At 43.9% G+C, this 18544-nt stretch overlaps 1 protein-coding gene across 1 annotated transcript in view; it reads left to right on the forward strand.

Annotated features, from left to right (window-relative positions):
• The window catches only part of Klb (klotho beta), a 40374-nt gene that overhangs the window by 11605 nt on the left and 10225 nt on the right, over nt 1-18544 (forward strand). The window contains exon 2 of the mRNA XM_010625107.3: nt 16106-16616. Within this exon, the coding sequence (XP_010623409.1) occupies nt 16106-16616 (511 nt within the window). The remainder of the gene's footprint in view (nt 1-16105; nt 16617-18544) is intronic.

An 18544-nucleotide genomic window follows, 5' to 3' on the forward strand; every position in this document is an offset into this window, starting at 1 on the left:
AGGGTCGGGGATGTAGCTCAGTGGCTCCATCCCTGCCCAGCAAGAACAAGGTCCTGAATTCAATCCCCAATCCTGGGAAAGAGAGGGAGGGAGAGAGAGAGAGAGAGAAAGAGAGAGAAGAAGGAGAGGAGGGGAGGAGAGGGGAGGGGAGGGGAGGAAGGAAGGAGCTGTAAAGTAGTAGGAATGCCCAGAACAGACGAGAACTTTCTAACTTCTTAGCCAGGAAACAGTGAATCACTGAAGTGATTAATGTAGTCCTTGTGTGACCTACTGGTATTACTTGAAAATGTTTTGGGGAACCTGGAGGTTGGTGGAACTGGGACCTGTTAGTGTTTAAGGGAGCTCCTTCGTTTCTTACTGTCCTATCTTGACCAGAGATTAGGTGACTAAGTCCTAAAGAAAGAGCAGGGGTTTGCTGCTATCGGGTTCTTTCATGTTAATCAAGTATCTATTGTATGCCTCTTCTTTTTACCTTGCTTTGAACATCAACATATTGTTATAGAGTAAAAAACATTCTTTAATATAAAATGGAATCCAGGATAACTGAGCTTTATATGTACAAGCCTTTTAAATCCTTTGAGAGGTTTAGAATTTGGGGAATACTGAAGTGATAACATAAAGCAGTTATTCTCTTGACTTTTCCAAGCTACAAAAATAATGTATTTGTATTTTAAGACAAACTATATATTAAAGACCCCATTTAAACACACTTTATTTTCATTAAAGACATTAAGATAAAAATGAAAGGTCAGCCGGGCGTGGTGGCACATGCCTGTAATCCTAGCACTCAGGAGGTTGAGGCAGGAGGATCCCGTGAGTTTGAGACCAGCCTGTGCTACATAGTGAGTTCCAGGTCAGTCTCAACTGCATAGTGAGACCCTGTCTCAAAAAGCAAAAAAAAAAAAAAAAAAAAAGAAAGAAAGTTCAGCTGGCCATGGTGGCACACACCTGCAACCCCAGCACATGGGAGACTGAGGCAGGAGGAGTTCAAGGCCAGTCTACATACACTTATATGCATAGTTGAGGGGTTTGGGGGTTTTGTTTTCGTTTGGGGGGGCTGTTTTTGGGGGTTGTTTTGTTTGGTTTGGTACCAGGGATCAAACTCCAGACCTTGTGCTTATGAGGTAGGTGGTGGCACCAGTGAGCTAAATCCCCAGCCCAGTTGAGTTTTTTTTTAAACAAAATTTGAATCAGTACATTTAGTTTCAGTCATTGTTTCTGATTAGTCAAAATGTGAACTTATATTACTACTATTATTCCACTTATTCCTGCACTTCTCTTTTTTTTTCTGATTCAGGGGATTGAACTCAGGACCTTGTGCTTACGAGGCAGGTGAAGGGCCACTGAGCTACATCCCTGGCCGTGTTTGCACTTCTTTTTCCTCTTAGATGCCACAGATCATTTAATGTGTTGTTTCATTAACCTTTCCTCTCAGTGGCTACTGTGGTGCCTTCTTTTTATTAAAGAAATATTTGTAGACTTGTATTTAAGTAAATAATGAAAGTAAATGTAAAAAGAATGAAAACAATCTACCATAAAATAATAGTTAGATGGGGTGTGGGCTGCAGCTCAGTGGTAGCTCAGTAACTCCCACGTGTGAGGCCCTGGACTCAATCCCAGTGGCACAAATAGTTAACAGCCAGAGATTTTTAGAGAAATAAAAATTACTTCTCTAAACCTGCTTGGCTGATGTATACAGCTTTCTACAAGGGCGCTGGGAGTTGAGCATGCCAGTAATCCCAGCTATTTGTGAGGTGGAGGCAGGAGGAATGAAAGTTCAAGCCCAGTCCAGGTAGTTTAGTGAGAATCTAAATAAATTAATAAATAGTCTCTAAATAAATTCATACATGGGATGGGGATTTAGCTCAGTGGCTTTGCACCTGCCTGGCAAATGCAAGATACTGAGTTCAATCCCCAGTAAGGAAAAAAAACTTTTTTCAATAAATAAGTGCTGAGGGTGTAGCTCAGTGCCTCCTGGATTTAAACTCTAATGATGAAAGAAAAGAAAAGAAAAAGAAAGAAAAGAGGAAGGAAAAGGAGGGGAGGAAGGGAAAGAGAAAGGAAAAAAGGGAGGGAGGGAGGGAGAGAATATAACTCTCCTTTTGCTTAAATTACAACACAGCCCCCAGCTAGTGAAATGGGGTAAAGGCATAATCATAAACCATGACTATGAACCCTTAAGGCTCTAGGTTTGATCTCCAGCATCTCCACAAAAACAAAACAAAACTTCCCTGGTCTTTTGTTTGAGTTTTTGGCAGTGTTGGAGATGGAAACCAGGGCCTTTGGGGTATTTGAAGTAAGTGTTCTACCCCCAAGCTACATCCGTGAAATAAAGCCATTGCTCTTGGTTACATCTTAGAATGTTTCTTAGAGACTTTCTTGTTCTATGATTCCTTGTTTTTATGTCACGTCTGTTACATACCCTTTGCATTTTCACAGTCTGTTCACATTTGGTGTAAAAGTACATCCATAAGGCATGTAATTTAATGCATGATAGCTCGGAAATGGTAGTGAACTAGAAGGCTAAAGACTTAGTTTTCTTTTCTTTCTCTTTCTTTTTTTTTCCCCAAGTTTTTGAGACAGTGTCTTGCTTTATAGTTAAGTCTGTCCCTGATTTGCTATGTAGACCAGGCTGTCCTCAAACCCACAGTGATCTCCCTGCCTCAGACTCCTGAGTGCTGGAATTACCACCACACCAGCTCAACATATTGTCTTAACATGATATTTTCCTTGTGTTGTACTTTGCAATCAAAAGAACTCAAAATGTCTTAGAAGGAGGTTGTCCTGTCCTATTTGTGCATGCTGAGAAAATATATCTCTGTCTGGAATTCAGAACTGCCTACTCTAGTCATGGAGCTCCCAGGGCACATCCGGGCTGTGCTTCAGAACACCAGTGTGGTCCGAGTGCTTTGCGTGGCATGTAACATGGACGTGTGATTCCCTGTGCTTCCTTCCTAGAACCAGTAATGTTGGTGTCAGATAAATAGACCGATATGCGGTGACTTGTGTCAAACAGCCTTTCCTCTATAGCTTTGCAATTTAGAACTGGCCAGACACAGAGAAAGCAGGAGAGTGTGGTACAGTGACTAGAGCTTCAAATCCTACCTCTACAAGTCTTCAGTCCCTGAGAACTTGTTTTCTCTTAACCTGGAAAAATCAGACCAGCCTGGCCAAAGCTGTGTCATCACCAAGCGAGCCGGTTGCTCGTGACATCTGTTCAGCAAGTCTCCTCTGCAGGCCCTTCCCTGGCAGCCAAGCATACACCTGAGGACTACTAGATGTAGATTTTGCACTTAAGATGCTCACAGCGTCAGACGTGGCAGTGCACACTTGGAATCCCAGCACTCTGGGAGGCTGAGGCAGGAGAATTTTGAATTTAAACCAGCCTGGGTAATTTAGCGAGACCCTGTCATCAAAAGAAAGAGTAAAAAGAGGAGGAAGAAGGAGAAGAAGGAAAAGGAGAAGGAAGAGAAGAAGAAAAAGAGGAAAAGGAAGAAGAAAGGGAAAAGGGCAGGGAAGAGGACGAGGGGAAGAAGAGGAGAAAGAAAAGAATGAAGAGACAGAAGCAGCAGCTCATGAGCCAGGTGTAGACCCACACTGTAAATGAGAAAAATATCACCACAAATGACTGCAGACTTAGATTCGGACACCTTTTTTCCCTACGGTGTCTTCAGGGAATTTATCAGAAATGCTTACCTAGAAATGCCTCCGACTGCAGCCCTGCTTCCCCGTGCACCCAGAACACTAACAGGACATGGGCAAGGGGAGGCCTTGAAGTTTAAGCTTTATTAGATTAATAAGAAGTCTGCCTCTGCGGCAGGCCCTAAAAGTGAGGAGTCTTGTCCTAACAGTAATAATACATTATTTTTTTGTTTTGTTTTGTTTTGTTTTGGGTACCGGGGATTGAACTCGGGTCCTCGCGCTTGCAAGGCAGACCACCACCAAACTGCCGAGCTAAATCCCCAGCCCGATAATACATTATTATTAGTAGTATCAGTCGCAATAACAGTAATACTATCTTTAACTCTTTATTCCTAAACCCTGAGCAAAGGCTTCTAGTCACCAACCGAGGGTATTTGACTTCAGTTATAACCTGAGATAGTATTCTTTTGCATGAAAAAATTACTATCAGGATCACTGCTATATTGTTAATGTGATAGCAACAGAAAGCATAAAATATCAATGCATCCTCTACAAAGTCAGAATGCCAACTTTCTTCCTGGGCAAAGAGAATTTCAGAAAAGCATGAATTTACCAATATTGATTTATCTAATCTCTCTTCTTTTCCTCTTCTTTCTTTTTCTCATCTACCCTTTCCTCCCCCTCCTCATTTTCCTCTTTGTTTTTCCAGTACTGGGGAACTGGAAATTGAATACAGAGCCTTCACACTGAGCTATGTCCCCAGCACCCACTCCCTTTTTTTTTTTTTTTTTTTTTTTTTTGAGACAGGCTCTCACTAAACCACTAAAATGCCCAGGCTAAGCTTAAACTTGCCATCCTCCTGACTCGGCCTCCCAGAGTTCTGAAATTACAGGTGTGTGTTACCATGCTTGGGTTCTAATCTCTCTTCTAATATTCATGGGTGCTTCATTTAATCAAATTATGAATATTATTTAGTATGTCATCATTGTATTTATTAGTGGATTCATTATTTTAATTTAATAATATTATAATTGCAATTAAAATTAAAATCCTGAGCAAAATGGCAGGCTGTAATATCAGGTACTTGGGAGTCTGAGGCAGGAGGATCACAAGTTTGAGACTAGCCTGGGCAACTTAGTGAGAGCCTGTCTCAAATTTTTAAAAAGTTAAAAGGGCTAAAGTTGTAGCTCAGTGGTAGAGCACTCCTGAGGAGAATAAAAAAAAGAATCCTATAATAATAGCAAGACCCCTGTTTGGTTTGGTTTGGTTATTTTCTTTGTCTTGAGACAGGTTTTCTCTTTGTAGTCCAGGCTGACTTCAAACTTAACATCCTCTCACCTCACTTCCTGAGTGCTATGACTACAAGTGACCACCACTCTGGCTCAGGACACTTGTTTGGAAGGAGCAGATACATTAGAGTCTCATTTTTACCTGGTTCCTACAGGACAATTCTGAAACAATACAGACAGAGCAATGACATTGTAGGATAATTTGTAAACATAACATTAATAGGAAGAAAATTCATTAAAATGTACTTCCTGAGTTGTTCCAGAGATGGAAACATGAACTTGACTATTAAAAGTAGGAGGGGAGCCAGGAGGGTGGTACACAGCTGCAGTCCAGCACTATGGGTGGCTGAGGCAGGAGGATCACAAATCTGAACCTCACCTGGGCAAGTTAGTGATTTAGCAAGACCCTGTTGCAAAATAAAAAATAGAAGACCTGAGTGCGAAGGCCCTGGGTTCAACACCGGTACTGAAAGAGAAAAAAAAAAAAAGGATGGAGGGCTGTTGCTCAGTTTGGGGACGTGCTTGCCTATCACGTACCAGGCCCCTTAGAGCTCAAGCACCACAAAAATGTTATAAGGATAAATAGGGCCAGGGATGTAGCTCAGTGCAGCTGCACCTGCCTGGCAAGTGCAAGGTCCTGAGTTTGATTCCCAGTACTGAGGAAAAAAAAGATGAATAAAATATTCTCCTTATGCCAACTTTTGTTAATATCTCAATACTCTCCTAATAACAACAATGAAGGTAAACTGAACATGGTGGTACACACTTATAACCCCAGTACTCAAAAGCCTGAGGTAAAAGGATTGTCACAAGTTCAACGAGAACATGGCCTACAATAGTGAGTTCAAGACAAGGCTGAGACTGAGCATGATAGCACACACCGGTAATCCCAGCTGGGATGCTGAGACAGGAGGATCTCCTGGAGTTCCAGTGTGGGCTACATAGTGAATTCAAGGCCACCCTGAACTGCATAGTGAGACCTTGTCTCAGACAAAAGCAAACAAACAAAAAAGAAGACCAGCCTGAGCTACACAGTGAGAACCTGTCTTAAAAACCAAAACCAAAAATGAAGGTAAAATATTATTTCCAAAAGCATTTCAAGATTGCAAAAAGTTTAAATTAAACATTTGATTTTGAGGGAAAAACAAAGATATCTTTTGATATTGATGAACTCAGAAGATTTATTTCCCATGTACTCTCTTTGAAAAAATTACTAGAGAATGTCTTTTGGCAACCAAGAGTGGCTGCAACAAGTAACATAATGTGCTTTGTCCTCCACCCACACAACCTAAAAAGTCAAGTCAAACATCACATTGCTACTGGGAAGGGTGGCCAGCCAGCAACAGCTCCCTTGGGGACAGGGGGAAGGGAACATTATTACCTAGATACTGTTAAAGCTTGTATTTTTTTAAATTTCATGAGCACCATCATAGCTTGTACAGGAGTTGCTGTTTGTCTGGTTATTTTGGCAGGACTGTGGATCAGACTCAGGATCTTGTGCTTGACAAGGCAGGCACAGCACCCCGGAGCTAAATCCCCACTCCTGTTTTTGTGGGGTTTTTTAACTGGAGAATGAACCCTTGGCTTTCACACTGAGCTATGTCCTAAACCTTTTTTATTTTTTATTTTGAGGCAGGTCTCACCAGGTTGCCGAGGCTCAGCTCAAACTTGTGACCCTCCTGTTTGGCTCCCTGTGTAGCTGAGATCCTGGTTCAAAAAAAGGGTGCATCATGATGTATCACAATGGGAATCTTTACAATAAAGACTTCCATGTGAAAAAAGAAACTTGTGGAAAAAAAAAAAAAGAATGTGAGGTTGCTATCTATTTAACTCAGCACCAGACGTTTTAGTGCTGCTCAGGTGACTCACCAAGGCTATAAACAGAAAAGAGAGAGAGAGAAAGAAAAAAAATACTTGTGGAATGCCGGATAAATGAATGAATGTTAAGTGATCTGAAAAAACTATTTGTAATTAACATAACACTTGATAGTAATATAAGAAAATGCTAATTAAATGCAAAAATAAATCAAACTGAGATTACTGTCAGTACAAAAGGACAATGAATAAAAATCAGCGTCGTGGGGCACACCTATAATCCCAGCACCCAGGAGGCTGAGGCAGGAGGATCGCTGTGAGTTCAAGACCAGCCTGGACTACACAGTGAGTTCCAAAGCAGTCTGAACTACACAGGAAGACCCTGTCTCAAAAAACCAAAATAAAAAAATAAAAATCAGCTGTAAGCAATAAATGAGGACAAAGAAGCCTAGCTGTGAACCTGGAGAGGTAAGGCCTTAGGAGCTATCTGCAGAACACTCTTCACATTCACACATACACATTTCTACCATTACATTCCAACATGTGTCAGCTTTCCCATCACTGAGACACAGTACCCAACTCCTACACTTTAAAGGAGGAGAGGCTAGGGCTGGGGATTTAGCTCAGTGGTGCCACTGCCTGCCTCACAAGCGCAAGGTCCTGAGTTTGATCCCTGGTACCAAAAACAAAAACAAAACAAAACAAAAAAAACAACAAAATAAATAAATAAAGGAGGAGAAGCTTGGTTTGGCTCACTGTTTCAGGGGATTCAGTCCACGGTCACAAAGCTCCAAGGAGAAACATGACAGAAGGGCCTGGCGGAGCGCAGCTGCTCAGTTCATAGTAGCCAGGGAGCAGAGCAGGGAAACAGTGACAGAGAGAAAGGAGTCAGGGACCAGATATTCCATCCAAGGCGGTGCCACCCCAACACACTCAGAGATGGTGCTCCAAGCCTCTGGGTGGCTCTCAAGCCAGTCAAGTCGATACAATCAAGCTTAACACACAACAAGCTAAATTTTCAGCTTGCTCTGGCAAACTACTTCAAATTTATATTTATATAGTTTTTAGATAGTTTTCGCCTCTATTACCTCATACAATCTTCATAACAATTCTCTAGAGTGTTTATTTTTAATGAAGGAGGGAACTGAAGTCTATAACAAATAGTGCTGGGAAAACTGGTATTCATACAGAAGACTGGAACTAGATCCCTCTCTTTCATCCTGTATATAAATCAGTTCAAAATGGATCAAAGACCTAGGTGTAAGACATGAAAGTTTGAAACTGCTGAAAGGAAACATAAGGGAAACAGTTGAAGCCACAGGCACAGGAAAGGACTTCCTCAATGGGACTCCAAGAGCACAGGAAATAATAGTAAGAATCAACAAATGGGACTATATCAAATTAAGAAGTTTCTGCCCAGCAAGGAAAATAGTAAATAGAGACAGCCTACCAAATAGAAGAAAATTTTGCCAACTACTCCTCTGACAGAGGATTAGTATCTATTATATATAAAGAATTTTTAAACTTAACACCAAACAATCAAATAGCCCAACCAACAAACAAGCAAATTAATTGAATAGACATTTCTCAAAAGAAGAAGTACAAATGGCTGATAAGTACGTGAACAAACGTTCAGCATCTTTGGCAGTTAGGGAAATGCAAATCAAAACTATAGTAAGATTCTATCTCACCTCAGTCAGAATGGCTATCACCAAAAATTATTTTTAAAAAAACAATAAATTTTGGCAAGAAAAAATATTCTAGCAAGAATATGGAGGGAGGCTTGGGATTTAGCTCAGTGGTTCCACCACCTGCCTTGCAAGCACAAGGTCTGCAGTTCGATCCCTGGTACGTTGAAAACAAAAAACCAAAAAACTAAAAATGCGGAGGGAAAAGAAATCCTACACTCCTGGTGGGAATATAAATTAGCACAGTCATGGAAACCAGTATAGACTTCCCTAAAAAAAACTAAAATTACCCAGGAATGGTGCTGCACACCTGTAATCCCAGCACTCAGGAAGCTGGGGCATGAGAATTACTACGAGCTTGAGAACAGCTTGGGCTACACCGTGAGTTCAAGGCCAGCCTGGACTACATAGAGAGACCCTGTCTCAAAAATCAAAACAAACACCTTGGGAGAAAACGGTCTGGGAAGAGGTAAGGAAGGTGCTTGCGGTTAACCGCCGAGACCTGACGGGGGCTTTGAAGGGAACTGAGACGTTGGACGGGCTCCTAAAAGCTGTGGTCCCGGTTTTCCTCAGTTTGCGGCAGGGTTTGAGGTACGGGAGCAGGGGTACCTGGCTCCAGTCATCCACTGCCCCCGCCTCAGTCTCAGCCCTGAGGGACCCTTTGTCGGGCGGGCTTCCTCATGGCTTCTCCGTCAGACCCCGAGATGGAAAGGGCCGCCCGAGAAGCGCCCTAAACTGGACTTCACCCTCAGTCGGTTTCCGGGAAGAGACTGCGAAGAAGGCTGGGTGCTTGCGGAAGTTTCCACCTGTCTGTTACCCGTTTCATTTGAGGTATTGTTTTTGTACTTTCAAAAATAAAACTTGTTGTGTTTGGGAGAATAAACAAAAAACAAAACTAGAACCCAGCTGTACCACCCTTCGGTACGTGCCTGAAGGACTAAGGTACCTGCCTCTCCGTGTTTACTGCGGCACGTTTCACAATAGCCAAGTGTGGAACCAGCCCAGGTGCTCGCCAGCAGAGGAAGGGATAAGTGAAATGCGGTATATGCACAAGCCCATATTTAGGTATTTATTTATCCACAACCATAAACAAAATATTTTCATGCTTCTATGTTCCCAGCCAGCCTTTCCAAATACATTTACCAACCAAAACGTTTTCCATGGCTTTTTAGTTATAGTAATAACCAACATCATTATTTTATGGGGATGGGATTCAGGGTCTTCAGCATGCTAGGCAAGTGCTCTACCACTGAATGACACTCCCTGCCACCATAACTATCTTAACAGTACAGCGTAACAATTTGCTGATTTGATGAAATACGATTTAGTCACCTCTCTCTTTTAATATAGACATTAGCTTATTTTACTTCATTCTTTCCTTTTTTTTTTTTTCCTGTCATAAGCAATGGTGCAATTGCTCACTTTGGGCATGCAGCTTTTAGTTTATTCAAATTATTTCATTTTGGTGATCCCAGGAATGTATTGCCTATTTTAAAAGTTGTTTAAAATATTTCCAAATTGTTTCCCACACATTTTGTTCATTGGTGTGAGTGTTCTTTGATTATCTGCTGCACAACACTGACGGCTCTGTTTCAGGCTAAATGGCCTTCGAGAATGATATAAAGGTGGTCACCAACATGGTCTTCTAGGGAAAATGGTGCAGGGATTAAAAGCTGGAGAAGCCAGGGCTGCGGGCTCAATGGTTCTGCCGCCTGCCTCGCAAGTGCAAGGGCCCAAGTTTGATCCCCGATACAAAAAAAAAATCTGGAGAAGCCAGCCGTAGTGGTGTGTGTCTGTAATCTCAGCGTTCAGGAAGCTGAGGCAGAAGGATTGCCACAACTTCAAGGCCAGCCTGAGCTACAGAGAGACCTTGTCTCAACAAAAAGCCGGAAGCCTAGGCTCTAGTGCTGGCTCTGCTATTGCCCATGATCTTGGACAAACTGCTTTTCTTGAATGAGGCTGTCTTCATTGCTATTGATCCCACTCAGGCTGCTCCCCCGCTCTTTGGGGTTAGTTCTGGAGTCCTTTTTCCTGACTGTCTAGTTGTACTGCCACGGCTTCCTCAATTTCCTGAATGGATTCAAAACATTTCCCTTTTGTGGTCAGTTTGACTTTAGGGAAGAACCAAAAGTTGCACAGCACCAGATCCAATGAATAAAGTAGTTGAGGACACACTATCGTGTTTTCACAAGCCCATGTTTTTGTTGGATGGCACTTGGCAGCAACATTCACTATATTTTTTTATCACACTCTGTAAAGCTACTCAGGAAGGAGGACTCCAGAGCAGCTCCAGAAAGTAGCAAGAATGATGGGATAAATGTGTCTGAAACAAGGGGGAAGATTTTGATGGAGATTCCTGGCAATGTGTCTTTTACTGTTATAGTTTCAAAATTTAAACATTCACCATATATTTTAACCAAGTCTTGCCTTTTTTTTCTCTCGGTACTGGGGATCAAACTCAGGGCTTTGCACTTGCCAGGCAGGTGCAGCACCACTGAGCTGCATCCTTGGCACTGTATTTTATATAAGTTAAAATTTTAGAAAGGATGAAATAAAAATAAAAAAGAGGCTGTCTTTTTTCTCCTATATGTTTTTGGCCTCTATCAAGAATCAGATGAGGGCTAGGGATTTAGCTCAGTGGCACTGTGCCTGCCTTGCAAGTACAAGGTCCTGAGTTCGATCCCCAGTGCCAAAAAAAATCAGATGATTGTAGTTGCATAGATTTATTCTGTGTCCTCTATTCTATACTATTGAGCTACGTGTCTATTTTCATGCCAGTCCATGCTGTTTTTGTTACTATGGCTTTGTGGTATAATTTGAAATTAATTATTATGCTGTTTTAGTCTTTGTTTTTTTGCTTAGGTTTGTTTTGGTTTTTCTGGTTGAGTTGCCATATAAATTTTAGATTTTTTTTTCCTAGTTCTGTGAAGAATGTTATAGGATTGGTTTTTAGTTTTTGTTTATTTTGGGGGGTGGGTTTTTGGGGGGGTTCTTTTAGTTTTTGTTTTTTTGGTACCAGGGATCAAACTCAGGACCTTGCACTTGTGAGGCAGGCCCAGTGCCACAGAGCTACAGTGCTGGCCCTTGGTTGGTTGGGCGGGGGTTGTCTTTTTGTTTTGTTTTGTTTTTTGGTAGTGGGGATTGAATTTAGGACTTTGTGCTTACGAGGCAGGTGGCAGAACCACTGAGCTAAATCCCCAGCCCCCTAGGATGTTTTTTTGAAACAGGATCTCTCACTGTGTAGTTCAGGCTGGCCTTGAACTCACTATGTAGCTCAGGCTGGCTCAAGCCTGGCTGTCATGGGAATTTTGATGGGGATTGCACTGAATCTGTAGATCACTTTTGATTTTTTGTTTTTTGTTTTTGAGACAGAATTTCAGGCTATCCTTAACTTACTACATAGCCCAGGCTGGCCTCAAACTCACAGTGATCCTTCTGCCTCAGCCTCCCAAGTGCTAGGATTATAGGTATGCGCCACCATGCCCGGCTGTAGATCACTTTTGGTTGTATGGCCACATTAACAATATTAATTCTGCCGATTCATGAACATAGGAGGGCTTACCATCTTCTAGTGTCTCCTTCAATTTCTTTTGTGTTCTATAATTTTCATTGTTGTGATCTTTCAATTCCTTGGTTAGGCTGATTCCTAGGTATTTTTTAAGTCACTGAGAATGGAACTTCCTGATTTCTTTCTCAGCCTGTTCATTATTATTGTGCAGAAAGTTATTGATTTTTTTTATAATGATTCTGTATCTTACTACTTTGTTGAATTTACCAGCTCTAAAAGTCTTTTGGTGGAATCTTTAGTACAAGTATAGGATCATCTTAGCTATAAAAAAGGATTATTTGACTTCTCCTTTCCTATTTGTATCCCCTTTATTTATTTCTCTTGCCTAATCGATCTGGCTAAAATTTCAAGTCCTGTATTGAACAAGAGTGGTGCAAGTAGATATCCTTGTCTCATTCCTTATTTTAGAGGAAATACTTTCAGTTTTTCCCCATTTGGTATGATGTTGGGATGCAGAGTTTTAAAACAAATGTTCTTTAACAGTATTCATTTAAAACTTTATTAAATAGCTTTCACAGCAGACACTCTTGCAATTCACAGAAGATACTTCAGCTAAAAACACACACAGATTTGAAAATTTAACTTCTGATAAATGACTGGGGGGAAACTTAACCCCCGGGGGGCTCTGGGGTGATGTGTTAGGTTTGTCCCTCTGTCTTCCTCAAAGCCGTCCCAGCAGGACAGCACGTCTGCTGACCTCTACCTCCTCATCTCTGCTTCTGAGTTGGGCCTGCTATCTTATTTGCTTCCTATCTTGCACAGAGTTTATCTGAATATGGGCTTCCAGGGATCTCAAAGGGAGCAGCACATGGGCCTGGAGGGGAACATGAGACCGTAGGCCCCGAGCGCTGCCTCAAGAGGAAGAAGATGCAGCTCACTACCTGGTTAAGCTTCTGAATGTATAGCACAAAGGTTGCAGCTCCCTGTACCCGTCACCCCAAAGGTACAGCCTTGTGCAAGAGAGAGAGGACCTTGGAAATGTGTAGGATGGCTGCTGTGCAAGGTTGCTCTACAATCCCATTCTAGTGTCCCCACGGAAGTTTTTTATAAGCATCATCTAGAGAACATCTGTAGCTACCCCTGCTACAAACTCACTATCTCAGGGCAAAACCTTTCACTCTGTTACTTGGCAGATAGGACCAAGTCATAACCGCACAGGGACAGAATCACCCAGTCATTCTCTGTGGAGAATGCAGTGCTGTCTTAGGCCCAGAACAGAGATAACCTTAGATCCCGCGATAGGCTGTGCAAATAGCAGCCAAGGTGAGACACGGTGGAGCCCGAAGGTCACCTTGGGCTATGACAAGAACGGCACGCAGGCATCCAGGTGCTCAAAGCTAGTGCCTCTTGCTGCCTAAACTGTAGTCTTCTCCTTCCAATGCCCATGTAAGCAAGAATTTATCACAACTCTGGTCATACTCCATGGAATCTCTAGACATGCAATAGAACATCTATTTTGGTTTGTGTGTGTGTGTGTGTGTGTGTGTGTGTGTGTGTGTGTGTGTTTGAGACAGGGTCTCACTATGTAGTTCAGACTGCCCTGGAACTCACTATGTGGCCCAGGCTGGTCTCGAACTCACAGTGATCCTCCTGCCTCAGCCTCCTGAGTTCTGGGATTACAAGCGTGTGCCACCACACCCGACTAGAACATCTATTTTGAAGAAACTCACCCTGTTGGATTCTCAGTAGGCTGGTGAATTCCTATTAGGACTGAGCTAATTCCCATCTGCACTGCTCCTAGCCCCACTTTACACTCCCCTCGGTGTCTGAGGGCATCCTGTTTGCTGGACAGCTGCTCTGTGGCTCAGCTCCGACCAGGGCTCAGTGCTGGAGGTGCACCACTTCCCTGAAGAGCTGGTGATCAGTGTGTCTCCTGAGGCCAAAAACACTAAAGGCATCAAGGGATCCAGTGACCACTTAGAATAAAGCAAAGAATGCCCCTCTGGGTCTGATAATGCATGATTGCTTTTGTTTTGAATCAGAAAAGAAAGAAGGAAGGAAAGAAGGAAAAAAGGAAGGAGGAAGGGAGGGGAGGAGGAAGGGAGGAAAGAAGAGGAAGGAAGGAAGGAAGGAAAGGAAGCAGCTCTCAATCCACCACTCAGGAGGGTGAAGTAGGAAGATTCCTGAGTCGGAGGCAAGCCTGAGTGAGATACATAGGGAGATCAAGGCCAGTCGGAATTACATAAGAGACCTTGTCTCAGAAACAAACAAACGCCAGGTGTGGTGGCGCAAGCCTGTAATCCCAGCACTGGGGAGGCTGAGGCAGGAAAATTGCTGTGAGTTTGAGACCAGCCTGGGCTACATAGTGAGTTCCAGGTCAGTATCGACTACATAGTTAAACCCTGTCTCAAAACAACAACAACAAAAGAAACAAACAAACAAAACAACAACCACCACCACAACAAAAACCCTGCTCTAATGACTTTCTGATGTGACCCCCGGAAAAGCCCAGAAAGTGTCCAAGACCATAATACGCAGCCGTCCTGAGCCCCTGTGATTCCTTCCAGCAATTTTAAGTGCAGGCTGGGGGCAAGGAAGGAAAGCATAGCTTGAACACTTCTCTGAGAGTAAAGTACTCCTAATGATCCTTGGGGACATTTGGCAACTAAATGATTCTGAGACCTGCCAATAAACTGAGTAAGGACCAGAGGCCAGAGGTAATGCAAGGCCACTACTCCTCCAGAAAATCTTTCAGGGAATGATCGAAACATGCTTTTCCTGCGTAAAGCAAGGTAGCACCAGTTTTGGGGTCCTCAGCCCTTAAATCAATGGCTGCTTTCCCTGCCGTAACAAGATTCATGGGACGTTTTCAGATCCCAAGGATCTATTGGGTTAGAATTCACTGCTCATAGTCAGATGCAGTGGTGTACCCAGTAATCCCAGCTATTCAGGAGGCTAGTGCAGAAGAATCAAAAATTTGGGACCAGCAACTTAGCAAAACCCTTACTCAAAAAAAAAAAAAAAAGAGCTGGGGATGTAGCTCAGTAGCCCTGAGTTCAATTCCAAGTCCAAAAAAAGTCCCTAGGCTCCGTCATAGAGACCTCTACTGAAAATGCAGGCTACGGGAGGCCCTGGGACATCCACTGTGCGCAGTACAGCGCTTCCCACGTACTCCATACGCATCCTGTACACACACGGTGGCTCTGAACCGACACCCACCTCTGAAGGACACCAGGGGAGCACCGTCGCTCTTCCTCCGAGCTCACTAAGAGGGCTCCGCGGGCTGTGACTGTGCTGACGCCAAGCCCATGCTCTCCGTCGCTTTCCCGCTCTGCTCAGAGGCTGCCGCCTTACATGGTGACCGTCAGGACCTCTAACGCTCATATAGAGCTAGCACCGGGCCCGACGCAGTCCTGAAGCCACTCGGGTGAACTCACTCAACCCTCACAAGAGACCCGGGGGTGTCTCCATTTGCCGTCGCCGACTTCCTAGCCGGGCCCACAGGGCGAGTGCGCAGGCGCAGCCGCTTTCTGCACGGAAGACCCTGCGTCCCGCGGTCCCCTTCTGGGCCCTGCCTCCTCCGCGGACGGAGCGTGGCAGAGAGGAGTCAGGCAGCCCCTACGCCAGCTCCTGCTCGAGAATTTTAGGGGTCTCCTACTTCATCTTAAAATTCATTAACTGTTTAGTTTTTTGAGACAGGGTAGTCTAGGCCGGCCTTGAACTGTAGCCCAGGCTGGCCTCAAACTCACAGCGAAACTCCTGCCTCAACCTCCCGTGTGCTGGGATTACTGGCCTGGGCTTCTGCTTCATTAATTTTGTCCATGAAGCCAGGAGAGGTGGAACACGCCTGTACGCTCTGAGAGGCTGAGGCAGGAGGATCAAAACTTCGGCCCAGCCTGGGCAATTTAGCAAGCGCCCCCTCTAAAAAGGGGGGCATGGCGGCACACATCGGTAATATTAGTACTGAGGCAGGAGGATTCCTGAAAGTTTAAGGCCAGCCTGGGTTACTTAGAGAGCGCCTGTCCTGAAAAGGGGGGACAAAACAAAAACAACAAAACAGTCCAACATTCATGACATCCATGAGAAGACTTCCTACCAGCCACATTATAGCCCTTGTGAGTGAGGACCAGGCCGAGCAATAATAAGTATTTTCTTCTTCCTAGGCTCACGCGAAAGTTTGGCATAACTACAACAGAAATTTCCGCCCTCGTCAGAAGGGCTGGCTCTCGATCACATTGGGATCACACTGGATTGAGCCCAACAAGTCGGGCAGCCTGGTGGATGTCCTTAAGTGCCAGCAGTCCCTGGCGTCTGTGCTCGGCTGGTTTGCCGGGCCCATCCACGGGAGCGGGGACTACCCGGAGGGCATGCGGGAGACGCTGCGAACAGCCCTGCCGCTCTTCTCAGAAGCCGAGAGCGGGGAGGTGAGGGGCACCGCGGACTTCTTTGCCTTCTCCTTCGGACCCAACAATTTCAAACCCCCGAACACCATGGCTAAAATGGGGCAAAATGTGTCACTCAATTTAAGACAAGTGCTGAACTGGATTAAACTGGAATATGGCAACCCTCGAATCTTGATTGCTGAGAATGGCTGGTTCACAGACAGTCATGTGAAGACAGAAGACACCACTGCCATCTACATGATGAAGAATTTCCTCAACCAGGTTCTTCAAGGTCGGTTGTGCAATTCAAAAATTTGAATCTTTACAGCGTAAACTTAGCTTTGAGCTGGTTATGGTGGCACAAGCCTGTAATCCCAGCATTTCTGGGAGGCTAAAGCAGGAGGATAGAAATTGGAGCCCAGCCTGGGCGATTTAGTGATTTAGCAAGACCCTGTCTCAAGATAAAAAATAAAAAAGGGTTGGGACTGTAGCTAAGTGTGAAGGCCCTGGGTTCAATCCCCAGTAACACACACACACACACACACACACACACACACACACACACACACACAACACACACACACACAGAGATTTTTTAAATTTCCTATTATTAGTACTTTTAAAAAAGCTTCTTGAAATTCTGATCCTGGCCAGGTATGGGGAGGCACGCCTGTAGGAGGCTCACCGCGGGTTCGAGGCCAGTTTGGGCTACATATCAAGACCTTATCTCAAAATCCAAAACAATAAAATTAAATTAAAAATAATGAAATTCTGATCCTTTTAGTCTGTACCATGACTGAAGTCCTAAAGGCAAAATTGAGTAAATTTCTATTGCTCCTGAAGATTTCTCTCTTCTCTGCTTATCTAGACCTCATTCCTCTTCCACCACCCAAGCAGTGACACCTACAGGTGGCTCGTGGGAACAGTGGAGCAGCAGACCAGCTCTGGTTCTGCCTACCCTACCCCAGCAGAGCTGCGCTCTGTTCCACCAGAACGTAAAGGAATTCCTTGTGGATCTTCCTACAGCATTGCAGCTTTCTGTAGGGTCCCAGTTCTAAAGGACACTCCCACTTCTGCAGGCAAAGGGTCAGCCTGGGACAGAGCCACCCCCACCTTGAGCCAGCTTCACATGGCTTAGTGCCAAGGAGTACAGGGCATGGACCTACAGGGCCTGGGTCAGTGCCATGCGCTGGGCAGGGGTGCCCTCTCTACCTCTCCTCAAATCCTACACCATCAAGAGGCTGGAACCAGGGTGGATGAAACATATTGACCTGCTGGGAATCTCTCCCCATGGATTTTCCACCTTTTAGGAAAGGAATGTCAGCAATAAGTGCCCCAAAGTGTACACAAATGAGGCACTGCTAGGAGGCACTGAATGCTTTTCAGAAAAATGATCCAGGACCAATGTATTTGTTGTTTTTTCTGCTGCTTTTAATCTTCATATTTCATTTTTACCCAGTTCCTACAAGTTATTGAATGAGACTTTTAAATCTGGAACAATCCTTAAAGATCATGTTGCCCAATATTTCCTATTTACAAATAGAGCAAATTGAAGCTCAAAACATGCTTCCTGGAACACAGGAGGGCAAGGCCTGGGCCCCTGCCCTTCAGCCCAGCTACTTCTGCTCTCTTACATCATTTTGCCTCTTTTGCCTACTTATATCCACAATTACATTAATTCTAAGAGCTGATTCTTTTTTTGAGTCCTTGAAGGATCAGTTCACAAATGGATAGAAATGGGAAGCAGCCCAAACTTGAAATGAGAAACTCTTAATCACTAGCAGACATCTGTATTGGCCCCAAAATTATCATTCCCCCAACCCAGATTTTCACATTAAATCTCAAAAATATTTTTACTTATTTATATTCTTATTTTTATGGGATATTTATATTTATTTAATTTCTCCATCAATCTTTTTGCAACGCTAGGGATCAAACCCAGGGCCTTGCCCATACTAGGCAAATGCTCTACCCATTGAGCTACCTCAGAATTCAGGAACATTTTTGGGGGGTTGGGTACCAGGGATCAAACTTGGGACCTTACCCTTGCAAGGCAGGTGGCGGAACCACTGAGCTAAATTCTTGACCCCAAGGAACATTTTAAATTTGAAACTTTAACTGCGTCATTCAATTGTGGGTGGTAGTGTATGTGTTGAGAGGAGGGAGTCTCCAAGGTCGTGAGTTCAATCCCCGGTACCGAAAAAAAAAAAAAAAAAAGGG

The sequence above is a fragment of the Fukomys damarensis genome, unplaced genomic scaffold (assembly GCF_012274545.1).
Source record: "Fukomys damarensis isolate Sample0158 unplaced genomic scaffold, DMR_v1.0_HiC HiC_scaffold_35, whole genome shotgun sequence".
In the NCBI taxonomy this organism is placed as follows: domain Eukaryota; kingdom Metazoa; phylum Chordata; class Mammalia; order Rodentia; family Bathyergidae; genus Fukomys; species Fukomys damarensis.